At 50.7% G+C, this 19,372-nt stretch overlaps 5 protein-coding genes across 5 annotated transcripts; 3 read left to right on the plus strand and 2 right to left on the minus strand.

The window, feature by feature from the left end:
* Positions 1–3,028: 3,028 nt before the first annotated feature.
* On the plus strand, positions 3,029–5,268 carry N7458_009420 (Zn(II)2Cys6 transcription factor domain-containing protein; the record flags this gene model as incomplete). Its single annotated transcript, XM_056912802.1, has 5 exons — positions 3,029–3,246; positions 3,439–3,828; positions 3,881–4,294; positions 4,344–4,573; positions 4,628–5,268. The coding sequence occupies 5 exons, from the start codon at positions 3,029–3,031 to the stop codon at positions 5,266–5,268; spliced, it is 1,893 nt and encodes a 630-aa protein (XP_056761651.1).
* A 381-nt stretch (positions 5,269–5,649) lies between these two features.
* Positions 5,650–7,541, minus strand: N7458_009421 (alpha-amylase; the record flags this gene model as incomplete). The annotated part of the gene is made up of 8 exons (XM_056912803.1): positions 5,650–6,172; positions 6,226–6,372; positions 6,426–6,588; positions 6,646–6,874; positions 6,944–7,052; positions 7,112–7,227; positions 7,281–7,319; positions 7,383–7,541. 8 exons carry the CDS (start codon positions 7,539–7,541, stop codon positions 5,650–5,652), a joined length of 1,485 nt encoding a protein of 494 aa, XP_056761652.1.
* A 1,759-nt stretch (positions 7,542–9,300) lies between these two features.
* Positions 9,301–12,446, minus strand: N7458_009422 (glycoside hydrolase family 31 protein; the record flags this gene model as incomplete). The annotated part of the gene is made up of 5 exons (XM_056912804.1): positions 9,301–10,624; positions 10,779–10,985; positions 11,046–11,216; positions 11,274–11,681; positions 11,761–12,446. 5 exons carry the CDS (start codon positions 12,444–12,446, stop codon positions 9,301–9,303), a joined length of 2,796 nt encoding a protein of 931 aa, XP_056761653.1.
* A 2,951-nt stretch (positions 12,447–15,397) lies between these two features.
* On the plus strand, positions 15,398–17,371 carry N7458_009423 (putative C6 transcription factor (AmyR); the record flags this gene model as incomplete). The annotated part of the gene is made up of 3 exons (XM_056912805.1): positions 15,398–16,362; positions 16,428–16,878; positions 16,943–17,371. The coding sequence occupies 3 exons, from the start codon at positions 15,398–15,400 to the stop codon at positions 17,369–17,371; spliced, it is 1,845 nt and encodes a 614-aa protein (XP_056761654.1).
* Positions 17,372–18,046: 675 nt separating this feature from the next.
* N7458_009424 (3-demethylubiquinone-9 3-methyltransferase) lies at positions 18,047–19,162 on the plus strand (the record flags this gene model as incomplete). Its single annotated transcript, XM_056912806.1, has 1 exon — positions 18,047–19,162. The coding sequence occupies one exon, from the start codon at positions 18,047–18,049 to the stop codon at positions 19,160–19,162; it is 1,116 nt and encodes a 371-aa protein (XP_056761655.1).
* Between the last annotated feature and the right edge of the window lie 210 nt (positions 19,163–19,372).

The raw sequence follows: 19,372 nt of genomic DNA on the forward strand, positions 1-19,372 counted from the left end.
TACATCAGTTCAAAGTCTTATCTCTGAGACACGAGAACAAAAGCGGGCTTGGCCTGCCTGTCACCCGCAGGGGTTCCTTATCATTTCACTTCCCCATGATGGCTATTCACGGCGGCCGACCCCGGGCAGTTCCAGAAAACCTGACGCCCATGATATCATGCCATAAGCTCACGAGAGGGGATATACGGGTTTGCTTTAAATACCCCTGCATTCTCATCTGCGAAACGCACGCTAGGTTGACCATCGGGCTCACATCAGTAGAGTATATTGGAATTGTCTTATCCCGCCAATGATCTATGATCTATGCATATTAGCTCGTCTAATCTACGATGTTCCTGGTAGTACAAGGGGATCATCATTGGAGCAGATCCCGTGATGAGCATGGGTCATTGGTCCGATCATTATTGACTAAAGCTTGGCTGTAACATTGCGAGGCGTTCTAGAGTGATTTCCTGCATAAGCGCCTCCGGCGCTCTGCTGTGAAAGTCCTGGAATCTTCTAATTGTTCCAATGCTCGCCTTGCGAGCCTCTGGGTTCTGCTGACGAAAGACGTTTCTCCCAGGCTAAATCTTCCGGGCCTCGTATCCACACTTTCGTGGTGGGACTTGGCTTTAGGCTGCAGCTTGAATTATGCCAATTTTTGTAGCATCTAGGAGCGAGTATTAGCACGCAGTTTCAGGGTCCCTGGGCATTGCTTGATATTGCCCGGGCCACGACAATCATTCTTGGCATGTTGATGGCAAGTCGATCGCAACCCCTCAAATTGTGTGATGTACGAAGCGAGCGTTTTGAATTAGAATATGGAGTAAAAGTCACCGCTCCAGGCAAATGTATACACATGAGATCCTTTATTGAATCGAACATGCTATCTATGCCCCAGGATGACTGGCCCCTTTTGATGCTGAAATGGATTTTTATCAAGTTGACTTTCATCCCAGTTTCTTCGGCCCTGGTATTGGAGGACATTACCCCAGACCAAGAAGAAGCCAAGAAACCAAGATAAGCCACTGGCATACCAGCGGGATTTGGGAGGGCTAATAATGCTGGATCTCGAGATTCTGACCGCTTCTTTTCATTCGTGCTCCCGTGCTCAACGACCGAGAGCACGCTACTGCCCAATGTGGAAGGCACTAAGCTGTCTGCCAGGAATATATATTACCTTTGGGATCAAGTGGAGCCGACCGTGGAGAAGCAAATGAACCTCGGATGGTGGCTCTGTTCTGTCCTGCACAAGAACCACTCAGCGCCGCGCGATTTAGAAAGAGACTTCGAACGAACGTTGATTTACGTTTTACCTTGACAAGCGAGCTCGTCTAGGTGCTCCGCGATCAACGATACCAAGGTTAATTTTGGACATAGACTTGGTTTAATCTGAGGCGGAAAATAGTGTCGCCTGATAAGGTCAAGACCCAGACCATCGGACACGACACACAGCTGTCAATTGCGGGAAGCACAGAACATAATTGGAACTGGTCGGAGATTTTTTTTCTTCCATCTCCCAGCTAGTTTAACTCGCGCAGGGCGGGATAGGAATAATAATAACGGTCTCTGCAAGTCGAGATACGGTCGCAGAACACACATCGTGCTTTCATATTCGTCATGGATAGGTGTTGAGTCGTGCAGCAGGAGTGTTTAACTGGGATTTTCGATCGCCAGCTCGCTAAAGGATAAGGCTAGCAGGGGCCCAAGCATTAGCCGGCAGAGATCCGGCGTTAGCCGGGTCTAAAAAGTTACAATGTAGCATTGCTTCAAGAGACCGGCCCCCTGGTCCAATCCCCGATTATCCTAGAAAGGTTACTGGCCCGACCAGAATTGCCTGCGAGAGACACATTGCACATGCTAGCCATCGAAACATCCCGAGCCTTCTTCCTCTTCTCCCCACTCCCGATTCTATCCACTTAATATCCATGGCCCACATATTCATACACATGATATGATAACAACCCCACTTTGCATCACTATGCACGAGGAAGGAGTAGTTAATATACCGGAATAATGGAGCGATAGGGATCGGGAGAGGAAATTGGTTAGCAAGCAAGGTTTGTCATGAGGTTGATGTCCTTGAAAGCTGTATATGGCACGATTGGGAGAGATGCACACCCCTGAAGGAAAGAACAATCCAGAAGGAAATCCAGATAAGACAGACTGTAAAGTCCAGAACGAGAGAGAACAGAGAGGCTGAGGATCCGCGATAAGGCCAACTAGACACAGACTACTGTAATTGGGGACCATTCCCAGCCCAGTTAGCCACGTTAGTAGTCCGCCCCCTCCCAAGTTCCAACTGGACTAGACACTCGAGACACCTCAACAGACCACTTGACCAAGTGGCCATCATCTAAATCGAGCTAGCCTAACTGATACAAAACTAATCTCACTACTAAACTCTGGCGAACACTCCCACGAACGGCGGATTCAGCATGGTGCTACTTGACCCCTCCCGCCCGGAAACGTTTCTAGACGGCTCACATCGGGCAGTGAGCAGGGGCAGTCACAGAAACAGCCAATGCGCAGCTATCACCCCCTCTCTTGTGCTGTCCTGACCTCGCGACATGCAGCAGGCCCGGTCATCGCTACGTTTCTAGAAGCCGTGGCGAACTTCCAGATTGGTGGATGCCTTGCGGTTTACCCCAGGTCCGCCAAGAAGTGGATACGTACCTGCGCACTTTGGCGGAATCGATATCGTCAATCATCGGGAGCTTGTCGCAATTGGCTCCTCTCACACGGTCTGCTATCTCTTAAAAAGCCTCCAGTATCTCCACCCGAAGGTCCAACGATTTAATGATCTCCATCGCCATGAAACTTGGCTTGGAAGGGTCCAACTGCTGATCCTCTCCCATCGGTTTAACCACACCTGCTCCTACACCTACTTCCATTGCTTTACTGCACACGCTCTTCCTACCAGATATCATCTACCATTTTCTGCTTTACTTCTAATCTCTTCTTTGCCCCGCCCTCTTTTATTTCTCTGTTATAAATGGTTCCTTAGCAACACGTCAAAGATCGCAACCCACATCCCCTTCCTGTAGCTATGACGCGAACCGAGCCTACAAATAGCACAACGTCGTGGGAGACTAAGTGCATTGCCGCCATTGACGATGGCCACCGAATTGACTCGGTCAGCCAAGATCCTCGCCCCAGAGGGCGAATCCGGCGCTCCATGACAGCGTGCAATACATGCCGCAAGCTGAAGACTCGGTGTGATCTGGATCCCCGAGGACATGCCTGTCGTCGCTGTCTTTCTCTCAGGTTCGTTATATTACCCGCTGATCGCTGCCCGAGCTACAATTACTTCCTTGTTTCCCCGCGTTTTGTTTTGTTCTCTTTGCTCCCATGGTGTCCTTACTACTAATTGGGGGATTCGTCGAGAGCCTGTAGCCCTCCAAACTTACACTCCAATAACCAAAATTGGGTTCCAAAGAGCTAATTCAAAATCAACAGACTCGATTGCGAATTACCGGAAACCCAAGATAGATTCCAGGATAATGCGTCGACCTGGTCAGACGCTAATGCAGCGATCCCTTCTATTGAGGAGCGGCTTGTTTCCCTGGAACGTGGAATGGGTGAGATGATACATTTGATGCGTCAGATGGCCAATCAGTCATCTACAGTCGGTGGCAGCCCTCACTCCCATGCAACGCGTAGCGTGGATGAAATGACATCGGGCGATAGCTGGCCGGTGCCATCGTTTACGTTAAAGCCGGTGCAGTTCATCCGAGACCTGCAGATTGAATGCTTTAGAGACCAGCTCTCCACTGAAGCAGATCTCCTCGGCGATGTTGTGTCCCAAGGAATTATTGATGCTAAGCTGTCCTTGAAACTGATCGAATTGTGAGTTGTACATTCTCGAAGTACTCTCGACTGGGGACTGACCATTTAACAGATTTGTTGAGTACTTCAGTCCTTGGGTGTCAATAGATCTTTCATCCAGTATCCAGAGAACAGATACGCTCCTTTTCAATACTGCATGTCTCCTGGCGTCTCGTTATCTGCCAGGTATGCTAGCGAATACAATCCACGAAATTTCAATGCAAGTACAGCACGGAGTCACCAAAACCCTCTGGAGACGGTCACCCTTGACAAATGACCTTCTTCAAGCGCTGGCACTACTTTGTCTCTACCCTACTTCGGGTCATAAAGAAGGCTTTATGGATGGCTGGTTGTTGAGCGGGATCTCGATCAACCATGCCTTATGCTCTTTCAATTTTCTCAATAACCTCCCCACCAAAAGTGTTTTGACCGATGAAATGCTCTCTCAAATGCGTCTCTGGAATACATTCTGTCTCACTCATTTGCAGTATGTTCCCCCATTATGAATCTCCTTCCTTTCACTAACCATGTGAAAGTTCCGCTCTCGGATACGGTCGCTCTGTTAATGTGCAGCAACATCATCTTGATTACTGTACCCGTATTCTAGATCATCCAAGAGCCACGCCCGAGGACGGAAGAATCGTGGCAGAAATCAAACTCTATCGAATTGCTTTGAAGATCCAGCACAACCTCCAGCGCCTTCGATTTGCTGAGGGCGAATATGAGGAGATTGAACGGTGGAAATTGGAATGGGCTCATCTGATCAGTAAGCTATCTTTGTTTCAGATGTTCAGACACATCTCACTAAGCTATTTATCAGCAAACGAAGGTCCATCAACCCTCGAGCTCAGCATCTGGTTTTGCCAGTTACTTCTTCACAGAACTGCCTCTCGACTCCAACCAGAGTCCGACAGACTCGTCGCTGAAATATGCAGCAACGCACGGTTGATAATTTCCCGCTCCCTCCAGACTCGCTTCTCTGCCGCGCCAGGATTGATCGATAACGTGTATTACATTCTTGGCTACGCCGCTCTCACTCTATGTGATTACAATCCATCGGATCCTCAGATCGACCAGGTGCGGGCCTTCCTGCTCCATCTTGCTCCAAGCAGCGACCACCTCGCATACAGGATTGCGTGCATTGTTGGAGAGGTCCAGCGTAGATATTCTGAAGCAGCCACCGCTGAGCAAGCTTCCCCGAGCGCTGATGTGCTGAAGGGCTCTTTATTTGTGGTGCCACAATCTCGATCAGAGAACCTAGACCTGACCCAACTCATGCCTGCATCTGGCATGGAGCCTCTTGTTGAGGGTTATGGATGCTTTGAACAACTCATCCCAGCTGGCTACGTGCCAACGCAACCAGCATTCTCGGCACCTGCTATGTTTCAACATCATCCCGCGCCGGTCACTGGCGGTGCAATGCCTGTAAGCCTGGTGCCGCGGGCCTTGCATGATCTATGAATGGATTTATATTGGAGTTTGAGGGATCTTTTCAAGCGGTAGTAATAATGATCAGGCTGGAATGATGGGTTAACGAATGGATATATGATTCTTGTGTCTCTAATTACTTCAACTCGAAAACGCTTCATTCTCTGCAGAGCAGCCTGAGGGGAAAAAAACACGCAGTCTTTATCTTGACACATATAATGTGCTAATGAACATTGCATTACTAGCACATCACTTCTGACACAAAGCACGTGAAATGTAGGAATCTATAACCGTTCCAGCTATTCCCGAGGGAATTTCTCCACAATTCGAGCGTAATAAGTGGAGAAGGATTTTAGGCGCATAAAGACTTTCAACATTGAACATTCAGGCAACACTAAATACGGTGGTATCCACTCAAGAACAAATGGTAGACCCCTTAATATTCGAACTGGGATATACAATCCTTGGCTCCCCACTCGCCATTGGCACGGGCACGTTACCACTACTATCAACGGTGATACTTGCACAGGTAATGATCTCCGTCAAAGTCGTTCCCACCTCATAGCCTGTGTTTCCTAGTGAAAGTGTGTACTGACTTCCACTTGCACCAAGATTCGAGAGAATGGTGATAGTCTGTGTGCCGTTGTCTCCCTTGCGCATTGCTAGGGTGCTGCTGTCCTGGTAAATCGGATAGTTCTTGTATGTGATATAACTATGGCTCGCGCTAATCGCATGGGATCGAATGGCGTTCGCTTTGGCGATGAGGGTATACAGTTCGCTTTTAGTATTATACCCAGATAGCCACACAGCCTCACGATTTGCAGGATCGCTACCGCCACTGTAGTGCTGTTCCTGGCCGGCGTAGATGATAGGAATGCCGTCAGCCATGATCGTAAAAGTCGCTGCATTCTTGGCCAGAGACATGTCATTGGTATATCTGCACAGAGTGAGTGAGTGGCAGCGTCCCAAAAAACAAATTAGTAAACGTACGAGGCAAATCGAGGATTATCGTGGTTCTCCATAAAGGTTCCAAGAAGGGTGGAATCGGAGCAGGTGGATTTGACCGTGTTGATCATGTTGTAAAGGTCGCTCATGCTCCCGCTGGTAGACTGGAAGGCCCGGAGTAATGGATAGTACCTAATTGTTGGATTAGTTGCGGTAGGAGCAAGTAGAACAGAATGAACACCCACATGGGATAGTTAAGCAGGCCATCCATAACCTGCTGATAAGGGCAAGTGTAATCTGCGTCCCCATCAAAGACCTCGCCGACACAGTAAACTCCAGCAGCCTTGTTATAGCCAGGCCAGAAGTCTTTCTGAACGTGCTTAACCGTATCAACGCGTAGACCATCAACTTTTTCATCCGTTGTTAGCCGAAAGCTCACTCAAGAGTTGGCAGTTGGTTACTCACTCGAATAGTTGGAAACCAAGGAGCCAACCCAGTTATACCATATACTCTGAACACTGTCTGCCTCGGTATTAAGGTCTGGCAAAGAGACAGTTGTATCACCAAGCCAACAATCCTCCACGTTAGTCTGGTTACTGTAGTCCGTGACCTCACAGTAGGGGTGGAAATATGCGTTTGAGTTAAAGGGATCGAAGACGCTGTAATCAACGGTGTTGCCAGCGCCATTGTAACCCTGACATGAATATTAGAAAGACTCCCCCCCCTTTTTCTTCTTGCAAGTATGGCCTTATCTGAGACTCACCAGATGGTTGGCCACGACATCTACCATGAGGTACATGCCACGGTCATGTAGAGCCGAAGCCAAAGCCTTGAGGTCACTGCCTGTCCCATAATTTGAGTTCAAAGCATAACTATTGCTTTGTCAATTCTACTCAAAAGGACCAAGAACCACAGTATCAGTCAGACTTACATGTCCTGTTGCCAGTATCCGTGATATGCTGTGCCGTCCCCAGTATCTCCGTTCAGTTGGCCGGTGACAGGAGTGATCCAAATAGCGGTAAAGCCCATTCCTTGGATATAGTCCAGCTTTTGTTGTCATTAGATCGGGCTTTCTAGAGTGGCGATAGAGCCGGAGTTACCTTGTCAATAATACCCTGCCAGGTACCACCACAATATACCTAAATAGAAGGTATCAGCTGCCCGTCGTCGCCACCTTAAGGCTTTTTCATAATCGTACGCACCCTATCGCTGGTATTGCAGGTAGATGTGGTTGAGCCATCCGTTCTCGCAAATCTATCAGTGAGCATGAAATAGATTGACTGAGAGCGCCATTCAGCAGGAGTCGCTGCAAACGCTGAGCCGAACAGGCCAGCAAAGAATAAATTGCGCCAGAAAGACATTGTTTTTCTATCCAGATGGCTCGAGTCTCGATGTTGGAAGAAGAGATAGTAGTTCGAATGCGATTTTATATCAAACACGCCAGATCTGACGTCTGTCCTGGCCGCTTACTCCGCTCGCTGGGCAAATCCTAACCCTAACCCCGTACACCAGTCAATTTCCCCGCGTCCTCAGGAATTAAATGCCAGAAAGCAGGGAATTCACCTACCGATCAAACACTGCCGCTGCAACTCTCAGAAGTTGAAGAGGAGAGTATGAACGAAGCGATCGACAGCGATCGCCATACAATCTCCTATGAATGCCCGCCCCCGGTAGCGTTCGGCGAACGGATTGGATGTAGGAAGTCGCAACCAAGAAAGAAGCCCACTATCCAAGAACAGAAGAGAGGAGGAAACACATCAGCGTTTGGGGAGGAATGATTTTTACTCCCAAAGGAGCAATACAGGAACGTTGATCTCTTTTGTGCATCAAAACAGCCCAGCCTGCGGTCAAGATCCAATTCTTTCAGATCCCGATCTTCTCGATTGGGACCAGTTCGACCGTTCCAGAGAAGCGGGTTCCGATGATATTATTCGACGGGATGATTGGCATATCCAGACTCAAACAAAGTGAATTTCGCCAAGGCTGGTGGAAAGACCAGGGCGTCGTTAGTGTATTGGACAACCAGTAGAGTCCAGGGATGCCTGCAATTACAATCACGGGTGATAGGATCCCCAGACGGACAGGGGCTGGAGCAATCAGCGTTTAGGATAGCGAGGGTCCTACAATGAATTTCCAGGGTCGTGCTTGCTGGGGTTGCAACGGGGGCTGGAGAATTAGTGATTGGCGAATGGCAGGGGCTTTGGGGGCGGTTGTCGATCATTTTCCTGATCGCGATGTTTCGCCGCTGCGAGGGGCTGCCTGAGTGAGGAGTTGTGTATGGTGGCATAGTTGAAGAATTATTTTCTATGAGGAAAGGACTCGGTCGAGAGGGCGTGCAGTACTTTGAGGTTGTGTGGGTCATGCTGTATCGACAATACATGATGAGAGGAGGGGAATAACGACATTTAGGGGCGGCGACAGATGGTTCGGATTTGGTAACGATCGTGATTATTTGTAGAGTTATATTTACGAATTTTTGGCATCGATTGATTGGCCATTGTTCATAGTTACCAAAATCTTTGCTTATTTAGAGCCTACCAATGAAGTAAGCCGGTTGACTTATTGTCGTGACAAGTCGAGTATGGAACAATGGAGCAATTGATAAGAATTCCCATTCTTTGTCTTAGTTAGGAGGTGTCATTGGTTAATTGGTCTTACACAGAAGATCTGTCCTATACGATCTGTCCTATACCCGAGAAGCTCGGGGATCCGAATTCGGCGAATATTCGTCATTCGGGCGGAAACTGCCTTGTTGAACGGACTGGCTCGGGATGAACGGGCGATGATGTGAAGACGTTTTGGAAATTGGACCAACACTCAGACACAACAGTTGGGATCCACAGTTCGTATTCCCAAGGCGATTAAGAAAATGCCCTTATGGAAATCAAATTATACAAATTATCGTAAAAATATTCATTTATCGACTCACTTCTCTTCACGGGCATATTCGAACGGGCAAAACCCACAGTCCCGAGGCACATGACATGACATGGTTCTTCGGTCTAGCACCGAGAGAAGATTGTAGAGCTTCGTATAGAGGACATAGCGAATTAATCAACGTTGGCTATGTGTACAATCATTGACACCTTCCTTACACTTCTGATCTCCACGCATGGATCTTTACCACTTCAGGATCCAGCTGCTTGCGAACGCTCCCTTCGATGTCATCTCCTGGAGATCGGTGACCGACATGACATGTGAAGTAGCATTGTAGTGAACAGACGCGGCTGGGACGGTCTTGCCGTTGAGAGTCACGCCATTAGGCTTGTGGGTGACACCCAACACGTTAACATTGCCAAGAGCATTCTTCTCTTGCCAGTTTCCACGGGGCTCGGCGCTGAGGCTGGACTTGGTAGCCTTAAACGTGACTGTCAGCGTAGCGTTGGGCTCCATGCTTTCTCCGTCATCGAGGTACAGTTCACCCGAGGCAGTTCCCTTGTCGCCAAGGGCGGCGAGAAGGGTCCAGGGGGTGTTGCGAGCGTCACGGGTAGTCAAGGCAGGCTCCTGCATGGGGAGAATGCTGTCACCGCGCACGAACACGGGGATGTGGCCCAGCGGAGCAGCGATGGTGGTGTTGACATGGGGCTCGGCGTTGACAGCGGTTTGAGTGTACCAGTCATACCAAACCTCACCCTGCTTGATGCCGGGGAAAACGCCCTTGACGGTGGTCGCCTGAGGTGCGAGGACGGGGACCACCATGATGGAAGGTCCGAGGAGGAATTGAGTGTCCACAGCTGCCAGGGAGGGGTCGTTAGGGAACTCCCAGGCCAGAGCGCGCATAACTGTTGATCCGGTGGTGTGCGCCTGCTGGAACAAGGTGTAGATGTACGGGAGAATCGCGTAACGAATCTTCATGGCGGCCTTGGAAGCTTCAGCGACAGAAGCCCACCGGTAGGGCTCCTGGCTGATGGCAGAGAGCACATTGTGGTTGCGGTAGAAGGGGAAGAAGGCCGACAGCTGCATCCAACGGTTACAGAGCTCCTCGTCAGTGTTGCCATTGAAGCCACAAGTGTCAACACCAAACATAGGGACACCAAACAGGGAGAACTGAAGAGCCTGAGGAATGGACCAGAACATGTATGACCATTTGGAGTTGTTATCACCACCCCAATGGCCGGCCCATTTACCAGTTCCAGCAAAGGTCGAGCGGCCAATGATGAAGGGACGCTTCTCAGGGAAGACCTTGCGGAGACCCTCGTAGGTGGCACGGATGATGGAGTGACCATACAGACTGTGAACGTCGTACTCCTGGACACCATCAGAGTGAGTTGCGTTAGGAGAGACAGCGTGCACCGCAAGGTCGTGGCCAGTCTGAGCGTGGTTGATCACGTATGGGGGGTGGTTCACGTCTCGGACGCCCGGAGTAGGCGTGGTGCGGAGATAGGGGTGGTAGTAGTAGCAGACTGGCCAGTGGCCGCAGCTGCAGAAGCTTGGCTGGCAGATGCTGCAGATGCGGAGGCAGCCTCAGTCGAGTTTGTGACGTTGAAGCCCTCGGGATAGTCGTAGATGATGTTTCCAGGCTCTCCGGGCAGCGAGAATGGGGGTGAACTGGGTTTAGGCTGAGCTTTGCAGAACCACAGCTGCCGACACAGAAGGACGAGACTTCGTTCATGTCAATCCAGATACCATCGAAGGCAACCTTCTTGTGCCAGGTCACAAGCTCGTTTGCCCAGAAGTCGTCGGCTTTAGGGTGGTGCCAATCGGGGAAAACGGTGTACCCAGGCCAGACAGCACCAATGTAGGTGCTTCCGTCGGGGTTCTTCAGGAAGACATCTAATTCGGCACCACGAGTGTATGTCTCATACCTGGATCATTTGTCAGTTGAATCTGTTCCTTTTGAACGGAAAGAAGAGCGAAAGACTCACGCATCGGAAGCATTGTTGGGGTCCGGGATGTAGAGGGCAGAATCAACAATGGGGATATAGTGGATGCCACTCTTGTGCAGCTTTTCCAAGAACACGGCTCCCTCTTCATAGGAAAAGCGGTTCGGGTCATTATCAAAGTCACGGTAACCATGCATGTAGTCAATGTCGTTCCTAATAGCATATCAGCCTAGATTCGATCAAGTGAATACTTGCTTGTTGTCAACGTACCAGATGTTCTCCAGGGGAATCTCAAACTTCTGGAAATTAGCCACGACATCCTCCACCTCGGACCAGTTGTGGTATCCCCACCGGCACTGGTGGTAGCCAAAGGTGAAGTACTGCTGCATTGCAGGCAGACCGATGGTGCTCAGTTGGTAGTCCTTGGTCACTTCCGTCTGGGTTGGACCCGCGTAGAGAGTCAAATCAATGCTACCGCCGATAGTACGCCAGGTGAGCTTCTTGGTTCCAAGAAGGATCTCCTGGCCGTGAGCATTGCGCAGGAAAACACCGTGGGAGTATGAGACATAGTTCTTGGAGGTAGTAGCCTGGTCACTTGACACCAGAGTGTGGGAACCCTTGTCATTGACTTCGTAGTAGCGAGTATCCAGATAGAAAGCGTGCGATCCGTATGTGTTCCTATAGGGTTTGGCAGTCAGTACTGGGTTCTATTCGATCATTTTCCTGAGCGCAAAACGAAAATCGGCAGGTAACTCACTGATCAACTGGATCGCCGGTATCCGCAGCATACATAGTGAAGGTCGAGTTCTTCAGCAACCGCAACTGCTGGATGTGTTCGCCGAGTCCGTACAAGTTATAATCATCGGGCAATGCGGTGACAAACTCGATGAACTGGTTCTCATACACCAGCTTGGAGCCCGTGGTGTCGAAAAGGACGTCTCCAGTTGCCTTGCGGGCAATCTTGAAGCTGAAGCTTGGCTCATTGGACCAAGAGACCTCGAAATCGCTGCTCTTGGCGGAGGCCTGCTGGTCGGCCTTGGGGCGCGGTACTACGTCCTCGGAGAGGTAGTACCAAGATGCGTTGGAGGCATCCACATGGGAAGGACTGATTTGAATGTTGACACGCGTGGAAGACAAGTACTCAAGAGTGAAGTTGAGCGAGTTCACATCAGTGCCATATACATTGCATGGTTTACCCGCCAATGTCAAGGTCGCAGTCCATCCACGAGCATTATTATGGACGTTCGACGCGCGGTAACCCGGGCAAGCGGACTGTGCATTGACGGCCTCGGGGTCATCAATGTTGGCGATGAGGTTTGCACCCACATCGACACCAGGGTCCAGGGTGGTTTGGACATAAGCCGAACTCGAGGTTTGGGTGGCGGCGCCATACACAGCTGGCAACAGCCAGGTTCCGGCCAAAAGGCGCGTAAGACCAACCATCGCGATCGATGCAATCCGCGACGAGGTTATCGTAGAGGAAGATCGTCGTCGCGTTGTACTGTGCGGTCTGCGATCACAGATTGTTTCTTCTTTGGCCGTGCAATCCGTCAGGTGCCAGTCCTTCTTATAGTATGCGATGGGGTCGAGCCCAACTCGAGGGCGATCGCGATACTACAGCGCAACACAAAACACCAGAACTGACCCAGGTGTATCCCTCTCGATGGGGGAACTCAGTACGATGGCGCAAAAATTTCCGTTGAATCTCCGTGCATAGCGGGGACGCGGTGGAATTCCCAGTGTTGTCGAGCCAGCATTCCAGAGAGGGCGCATGCCTATGCGGGGTTGGATTGAGTCGCTCCAAGCTTAGCTGGGCTAGCTCGACTCGCAGGACTGGCTGGACTGGCTGGAACTGGGGCTAGGGTCCAAGTGGCACAGAGCAATTGCGGGGATGGGGATCGTCATGTAGATTGCACCGTGCGTAGAACCGAGAGCAGGACCAGGGCCAACACGGGCGACACGGGCTAGGACGAGCTTGACGGGCTGCTGCACGGGCTGGACGGGGACCGGCGAGTCTGTTGCGAGCCGAGTCCACTGGTAGAACGGAGTACGGAGTCCTGTGGACGCACTTTTGGTCTTCTTCGTTCCTGCTTTGACCCACGGGCTGTGAGCTCTGAAGGGTTTCCATCTGGAGTCCTCAAGCTGGAGCGGCGTGATTGGCCAAACGTCCGACAATTGCCCGAGGCTGCAGAGGATGGTGGGGTTGCTGATTCATAATACACCGAGGAGGACGGAGAGTTGGAGAATAGGAAAGAGTTAGTGATAGTTTAAGAAGACCCTCTTTTTCTGGTCAAATATGATGGGACAAGGGCCATCATCATAAGCATGAAAAGGCAGCTCAGGTCCTAAGGCGCTGGAGAAAGCGGTAGTTAGTCGAGAGATTTACTTGCCGGGGACAAAAGGCTGGAACAGGAGAAAGAAGATTCTCGATTACGTGGGAGCACCGCGGCACCACTTTCCTTACGAGGGAGGCAGAGGGGGCAGCGAGTATAGTATGTCCAGTATAGGAGATACAGTATAGTGTAGAGAGTATACACTATAGAGTATACACTATAGAGTATACACTATAGGTATCCCAGAAGAGTGCATCATGTAACGCTGGGAGTCAATCCCCCGGAAAGCGGAGAACCTTGGGAGGAAAGCAACTCACATCATCATGAATCTGAGATGTGATGACTGATTTTCTCCCTCATGGGTATCATCCAGAATCGTGTCTAGCCTCGTAGTACTTACTGGAGTACTGTAGTAACTAGTATGTAGTAGCCTGGGGTCTGGCTGAGTCTAGGAACAGAACCGGTGAGTGTTTTCAATCTAGCGGCACCCTCGAAAAACGAGAGGGGACCGGGGGATGCCGATGATGAAATCAGAAAAAATACTACAACCGTCGTAGTCCATACGATGAGGCAATCTGGGGGTCCTCCATCTCGGGAGTGCCTGGTGGCGGGGATGGTTTCTCCGGGGGAATCCTGTTTGGAGGAACCTTGGAAAGGAGAGGATACTTTTGCCCACGCATCATCATGATTCAATTCGTCGGAATTTAGAATTTTGCATGAGGTCCACCAGTGGTTGAGGTAGTGAACAGTTCTGATTGATGAACTGTTTCCCACCGGCATGGTCTGATCGAGTGGAAAGGGCCAACAAGGGCCGGTCGCAGTGTAAAATGCTCGTTCATCTTCCTCGGCTTCCCGAGAACGTGTCAAATCACTAATCTCGGCATCTCAAGCCCCAATTGGAATGGAAAACAGAGAGAACTTCTAGCGTGCGGAGAATGGACCTAATTGGCCCATCAGGAAGCGCTAACGTGCACTGGGCGTCAGCCAACATGCAATGCTATTGACTCCTCCCAAAGTTCCCATGGAGCCACCCGTTGAAGACTGCGGAGACGCGGGCTCATCATGGCCTAGTGGGTGGACGCTACTGCGGCTGGAAATGACGGGGTTAGCTTGGGGAGTTAATCAACGTGAGAAAATCGCGCATGGCCCCGCATAAACTTTGGCTCGCTTTTCGCTATTCTGTCAGCAATAATGGACCACTGTCTGTTCTTCCTCGGTCTGTCGTGCAGCCGACGAAGTGCCTGGCGGCCTGCTCGGCTCAGCTAAGCCCAGTTTGGTCTGGTAAAAGGCTGCGATGAGGTCTTACGTCGTTCCCTGCCTGCCAAGGGTATGATGGACAGGGGATCTGCTGGGCCTTCGCTTAGGTGCCGGCGTAGTGAGAGGCTTGCTGCATCCTGGGATGTTTTCGGCCTAGTCCTGGATAAGGGAGGATTCTGGAAAGATCTGACCCGGGGGAGGATCGTGCCATTGGGTGATAGAAGCAGGTAAGGTGAAGTCAATCCCAGGCCTAATTCCTGCCGGTAGTCAGCTAGGATCCCATTCCTTCGTCGAGGATAGGTTGGATATCAACGCCAGGCACAAAATCTGACGACGCCTCGTAAAACCAGTCATCAGCCTCGAAAGTATATTGTGTCCCGCCAGGGATGGATGGAGGGGTAGGGAGAAGCTGTAGTCCATAGCCTCTTCGGATAAGGAAGAAGAGGAGAAAGAGGAGTAGGTCAGTAGGAGGAGAGGAGGAGAAGAAGAAGAAGGAGGCTATAGAAAAGGGCGTATTCAAAAGGCTTCACAAATCAAACGTGCAGGGGCCCTTTTGCGGGGCTTTGGGTGGCCCCGCGCTTCCCCAGATAAACCACTGTTTTTCTTCTTTTCTCTGGGTCTTTGGGCCTCTTCGACTCTTTTTTATATTTAGTCCTTCAACTCAACTACTGCCTCATCGACCATGACAGTCTGCTAGACCCACCACCTTCCCTTGAGAGCTGCTCCAACCTCAACTTTTTGTCTTTCTCTTCCTCGTCCTCTATCCCCTCCCCCTCCCCCCCCATATCTGGGTCTACAAGCAGTATGGATTTGGCTCCACCATCCAAACTCTCCTTTAAACAGGCATGTGATAATTGTCGCCGGCGCAAGATCAAATGTTCTCGCGAACTACCGTGTGATAAATGCCAGCGCCTGCTTCTATCTTGCTCCTATAGCGATGTCCTGCGTCGTAAAGGGCCGAAGTTTCGGACCCTCTATCCCCTGGCCCCCATCCATCCGCTATCGGCCCGAAATGATGGCAATCAGGAGCAATTCTATGCCGACCAAGACGGTTACCCCGACGCAAACTACAGAATGAGCTCTCCGGCCTCTCCGGCCTTTGCGGTGGCCGATGCCCAGTATGTGCCGCAGGATCTGTCGGATACTCTCTCCCAATTACCCCCGCCAGAGCTGGTTTCTTCCCCAGATTCGACCGATTCAACTATCGAGTCAATTCGGGGCCAAACGCAAGCTCTACCACATGCACGCCGTCTCTCACCCCAAATCTTGCTGGCCCATGTCAATGTTTATTTAAAATACCTGTTCCCGATCATGCCAGTCGTGCGCGGCGAGCAGCTTCGTCGGGATAGTGAGCAGCCAGAACTTCTTTCGCCCTCTCGATACGCATTTCTAGCTTCCATCTGCGCAGCAACTCACATTCAGCTGAAGCTTGATGGTGACACGCCAGTTCCGGATCCCGCTCGTTTACAGAGCTTGGGTGACGGTCACTCCCTAGTATCGGGAGAGAAGCTTTTAGCAGAAGCCGTGCGGGCACGCCGGGAATGTGACATTATGGAAGACGTCAGCATCGAGACTCTACTGACTTCATTCTTCTTGTTCGCATCCTATGGCAATCTTGACAAACAAAGCCATGCCTGGTACTACTTGTGCGAGGCAACCTCGATGACATTTACTCTGGGCCTGCATCGAGAATCTACATATGCGGATCTCAGTGTAGAAGACGCAGAAGAAAGGCGGCGAATATTCTGGCTGCTCTTTATTACAGAGAGGTTAGTAATTCTGTATACCCAGTGTTATCCTTCTTGTCACTGACTGATGACGGTGAAATAAACAGAGGCTATGCGCTCCAACAAGCCAAGCCAGTCATGCTCCGAAGTTCGATCCACAAACCACAAGTCCTTTGTTCCGAAGACCCTATTCTCGCATATGGCTTCATCAACTTGATCGGTATTTTTGAGAAACTCACCCCAAATCTCTACGACTGGGTCTCCGCAGGCGGCGGAGAGGGGCTCTTGGAAAGGCCTCCCACATCCGCCATCCAGTCCAGCCTGTGCAAACCCATCTCGCTTGATGGAGTGATGGAAATCCAACAAGTTGACATCCTCATCACTCAACAATGGCTCCAAGCGATGATGTGGAAATTGTCTATGAACCATGCCACTCAACCCGGCGCCCGCGACGAGAGTGTGCTGCCTTTCCATTTACCGGTTCTAGTCGGCAAGGCCGTGATGAGTGTGATTGGATCTGCATCTCAGGGTGCGGTAGATGCCCATGGTATTGGAATGGTAAGTCAATATTCTAAACCACTCATCGCCTATTTTGAAATCTCCCTCCTAACAATAAGTTCAGGAGCAAAAACTATTCGACATGGGCACATCGGTCGCCGATGTTACGCGCTCGCTGGGTACTAAGGCAGTCCATAGACTTGCAGAGTCCACAGTCGATCCTCGAGAACTCCTCTGGGGCATCCTGCATACCTTATCACAGATCCGAGGCTCGCCATCGTACCTCTTCCCCGCTCTTCTAGAACGATGCAAGTCCGTGTTGGGACTTGATTGCACCCTAACCATTGGCAACTTCCTACCAGCTCTGGATGCTCATGCGCATGATCAAGGAAATACATGGACCGGCGAGCAGAATTGGGATTTGCTCGCGGCATGTCGGGATCTACATGTAATCCGCGAGGTGGAAGGTGACCAGAATGAGCAAGTTCCTGCTCACCTCTCCGGCGTGGGTTCGGGTGGTGAACTGGGATATCAGGATTGTCTCCTACCTTGAATGATTGTTGGCATATTTATGTGTGTGTGTGTGTGTGTGTGTTTCATGAGACTTGGATGTTTCCACGACGCTTTTGATTGATGATACCACTCTGGCGTTCATATATAGATCGGATCTTTGACACGGCATGCGTTGTATATACTGGGAACCGGAAGATATATTAACAGACAAGGAGGATTTTGACTTGAATACTCTCAAGAGGTAAAAAAGTAACAGTATTGCCATGGAAATAATGGCCTTCAGACACTTCGATTACCAACCAGATTACAGTACAACGTGTCTCAATTTCCTGATTAGGAGGACTGCAAAATGTACTCCATCAAAGAACCGAAGAGGGCGGTCTAGAAAGCGGTCAATCATCTGCCATGCAAACACCTCCAAAAGAGCTTGGCATGTTTGTTTCGGAGGTTCTCGTTGATGCAGGTAGCTTCAACTTTCTTCGTTCAGCCGACAATGAATTGATTGACAGCCGCTGCATATAATGTGTTGATCACTAAGAGTATGTAAAACTCTGGCTTCTTCTGGCATTGCAGATCATGAAAGACGCGACTAATGGACTTTACCACATAGCCCTGATTTCAAAGACCCGGCTTAGACAAGCATCGGACTTGCTCAAGAGTCTCACTCTGCATATCCACGAACTCGAAAAAGGTCATTAACCTCAAAATTTCCACAATGGCATCCATCCGACCACGCCCTATTTCCCTCCGCGCCCTCCATGGTGCGTCGACAGCGACGCGACCAGCATGCCGACCCTCCCTCCCACCTTTCTCCTCCTCGTCTACTCTCCCACGAAAAGTCCCCATCACTCGCAATCACTCTACATCATCCGTCTCTGCCGATGAGCTCTCCCACTTCTCCGCACTTGCCAGCTCCTGGTGGGATCCGATGGGTCCATCCCGGATCCTACACCTAATGAATCCACTCCGACACGAGTTTATCGCATCCTGTCTGGCCGAAAGCCCTCCACCCACAGCCGCCGACACTGACAGCGCAAGCTCCTCAACTGCCGCAAACTTGCACTACATGGACATTGGCTGTGGCGGTGGAATCTTCGCGGAATCGCTCGCACGCACAATCCCGCTTGATCCATCTGCCGCCGCACCAACGGCGACCCGGGCAGCCTCGATGACAGCCATTGATCCCTCAACAATGCTGATCCAAGTAGCCCGCGAGCACGCACGCATGGATCCTACCGTGGATGCACACCTCCGCAGTGGAAAATTCAAGTACCTAAACACCACTCTGGAAGACGTGCTCGCGCCCTCATCCCCATTCACACCCACATCCACATCCACATCCACATCCACATCCACGTCCGAACCCACACCCTCCGGTGATAACGCATCACACCCCCAATTCGACATGGTCACCCTCTTCGAGGTCATCGAACACATCGACCCCACAACGACAACACCTCAAGCCTTCCTGGCCAACTGCCTTCGCGCCCTCAAGCCCGGCGGCTGGCTCATCGGATCCACCATCTCCCGCACATTCCCTTCATTCCTCCTCAACCAAGTCATCGCCGAAGCACCCTGGCCGATCGGTGTTGTCCCGCGTGGTACACACGAGTGGAGTAAATTTGTGAATCCGCCGGAACTGCATGCGTGGGCGCAGGAGGGTTTGATGCGGGCCGCGGATTCGGCGACGAGTCGTGGTGGACCGAGTGCTTTGGATGGTATGAGATGGAAGTGTATGGGGACTATTTATGTGCCTGGATTGGGCTGGAAGATGGTGCCGGGCTCGGAGAGCTGGGGGAATTACTTCTGGGCTGTTAAGAAGGGTGTTTGATTGGTACCGCATAGGACTGTGTACGATTAATTTGGTTTTGTGTAAATGTATAGACAATTGAGCTGATGTATCATTATTGATCAGATATGATTTTAAGTCTTGATCTGGTGCATTGTAGTGCTAACAGACGAGGACCTCGTCCAGTCTACACCTTGCAGCTTTTCACAGAAACCCTAGACAAGAGCAAGAGACACTGGTACAGGTCACAAT

Source organism: Penicillium daleae, assembly GCF_028827525.1.
Source record: "Penicillium daleae strain IBT 16125 chromosome Unknown utg000008l_segment0_segment0, whole genome shotgun sequence".
In the NCBI taxonomy this organism is placed as follows: domain Eukaryota; kingdom Fungi; phylum Ascomycota; class Eurotiomycetes; order Eurotiales; family Aspergillaceae; genus Penicillium; species Penicillium daleae.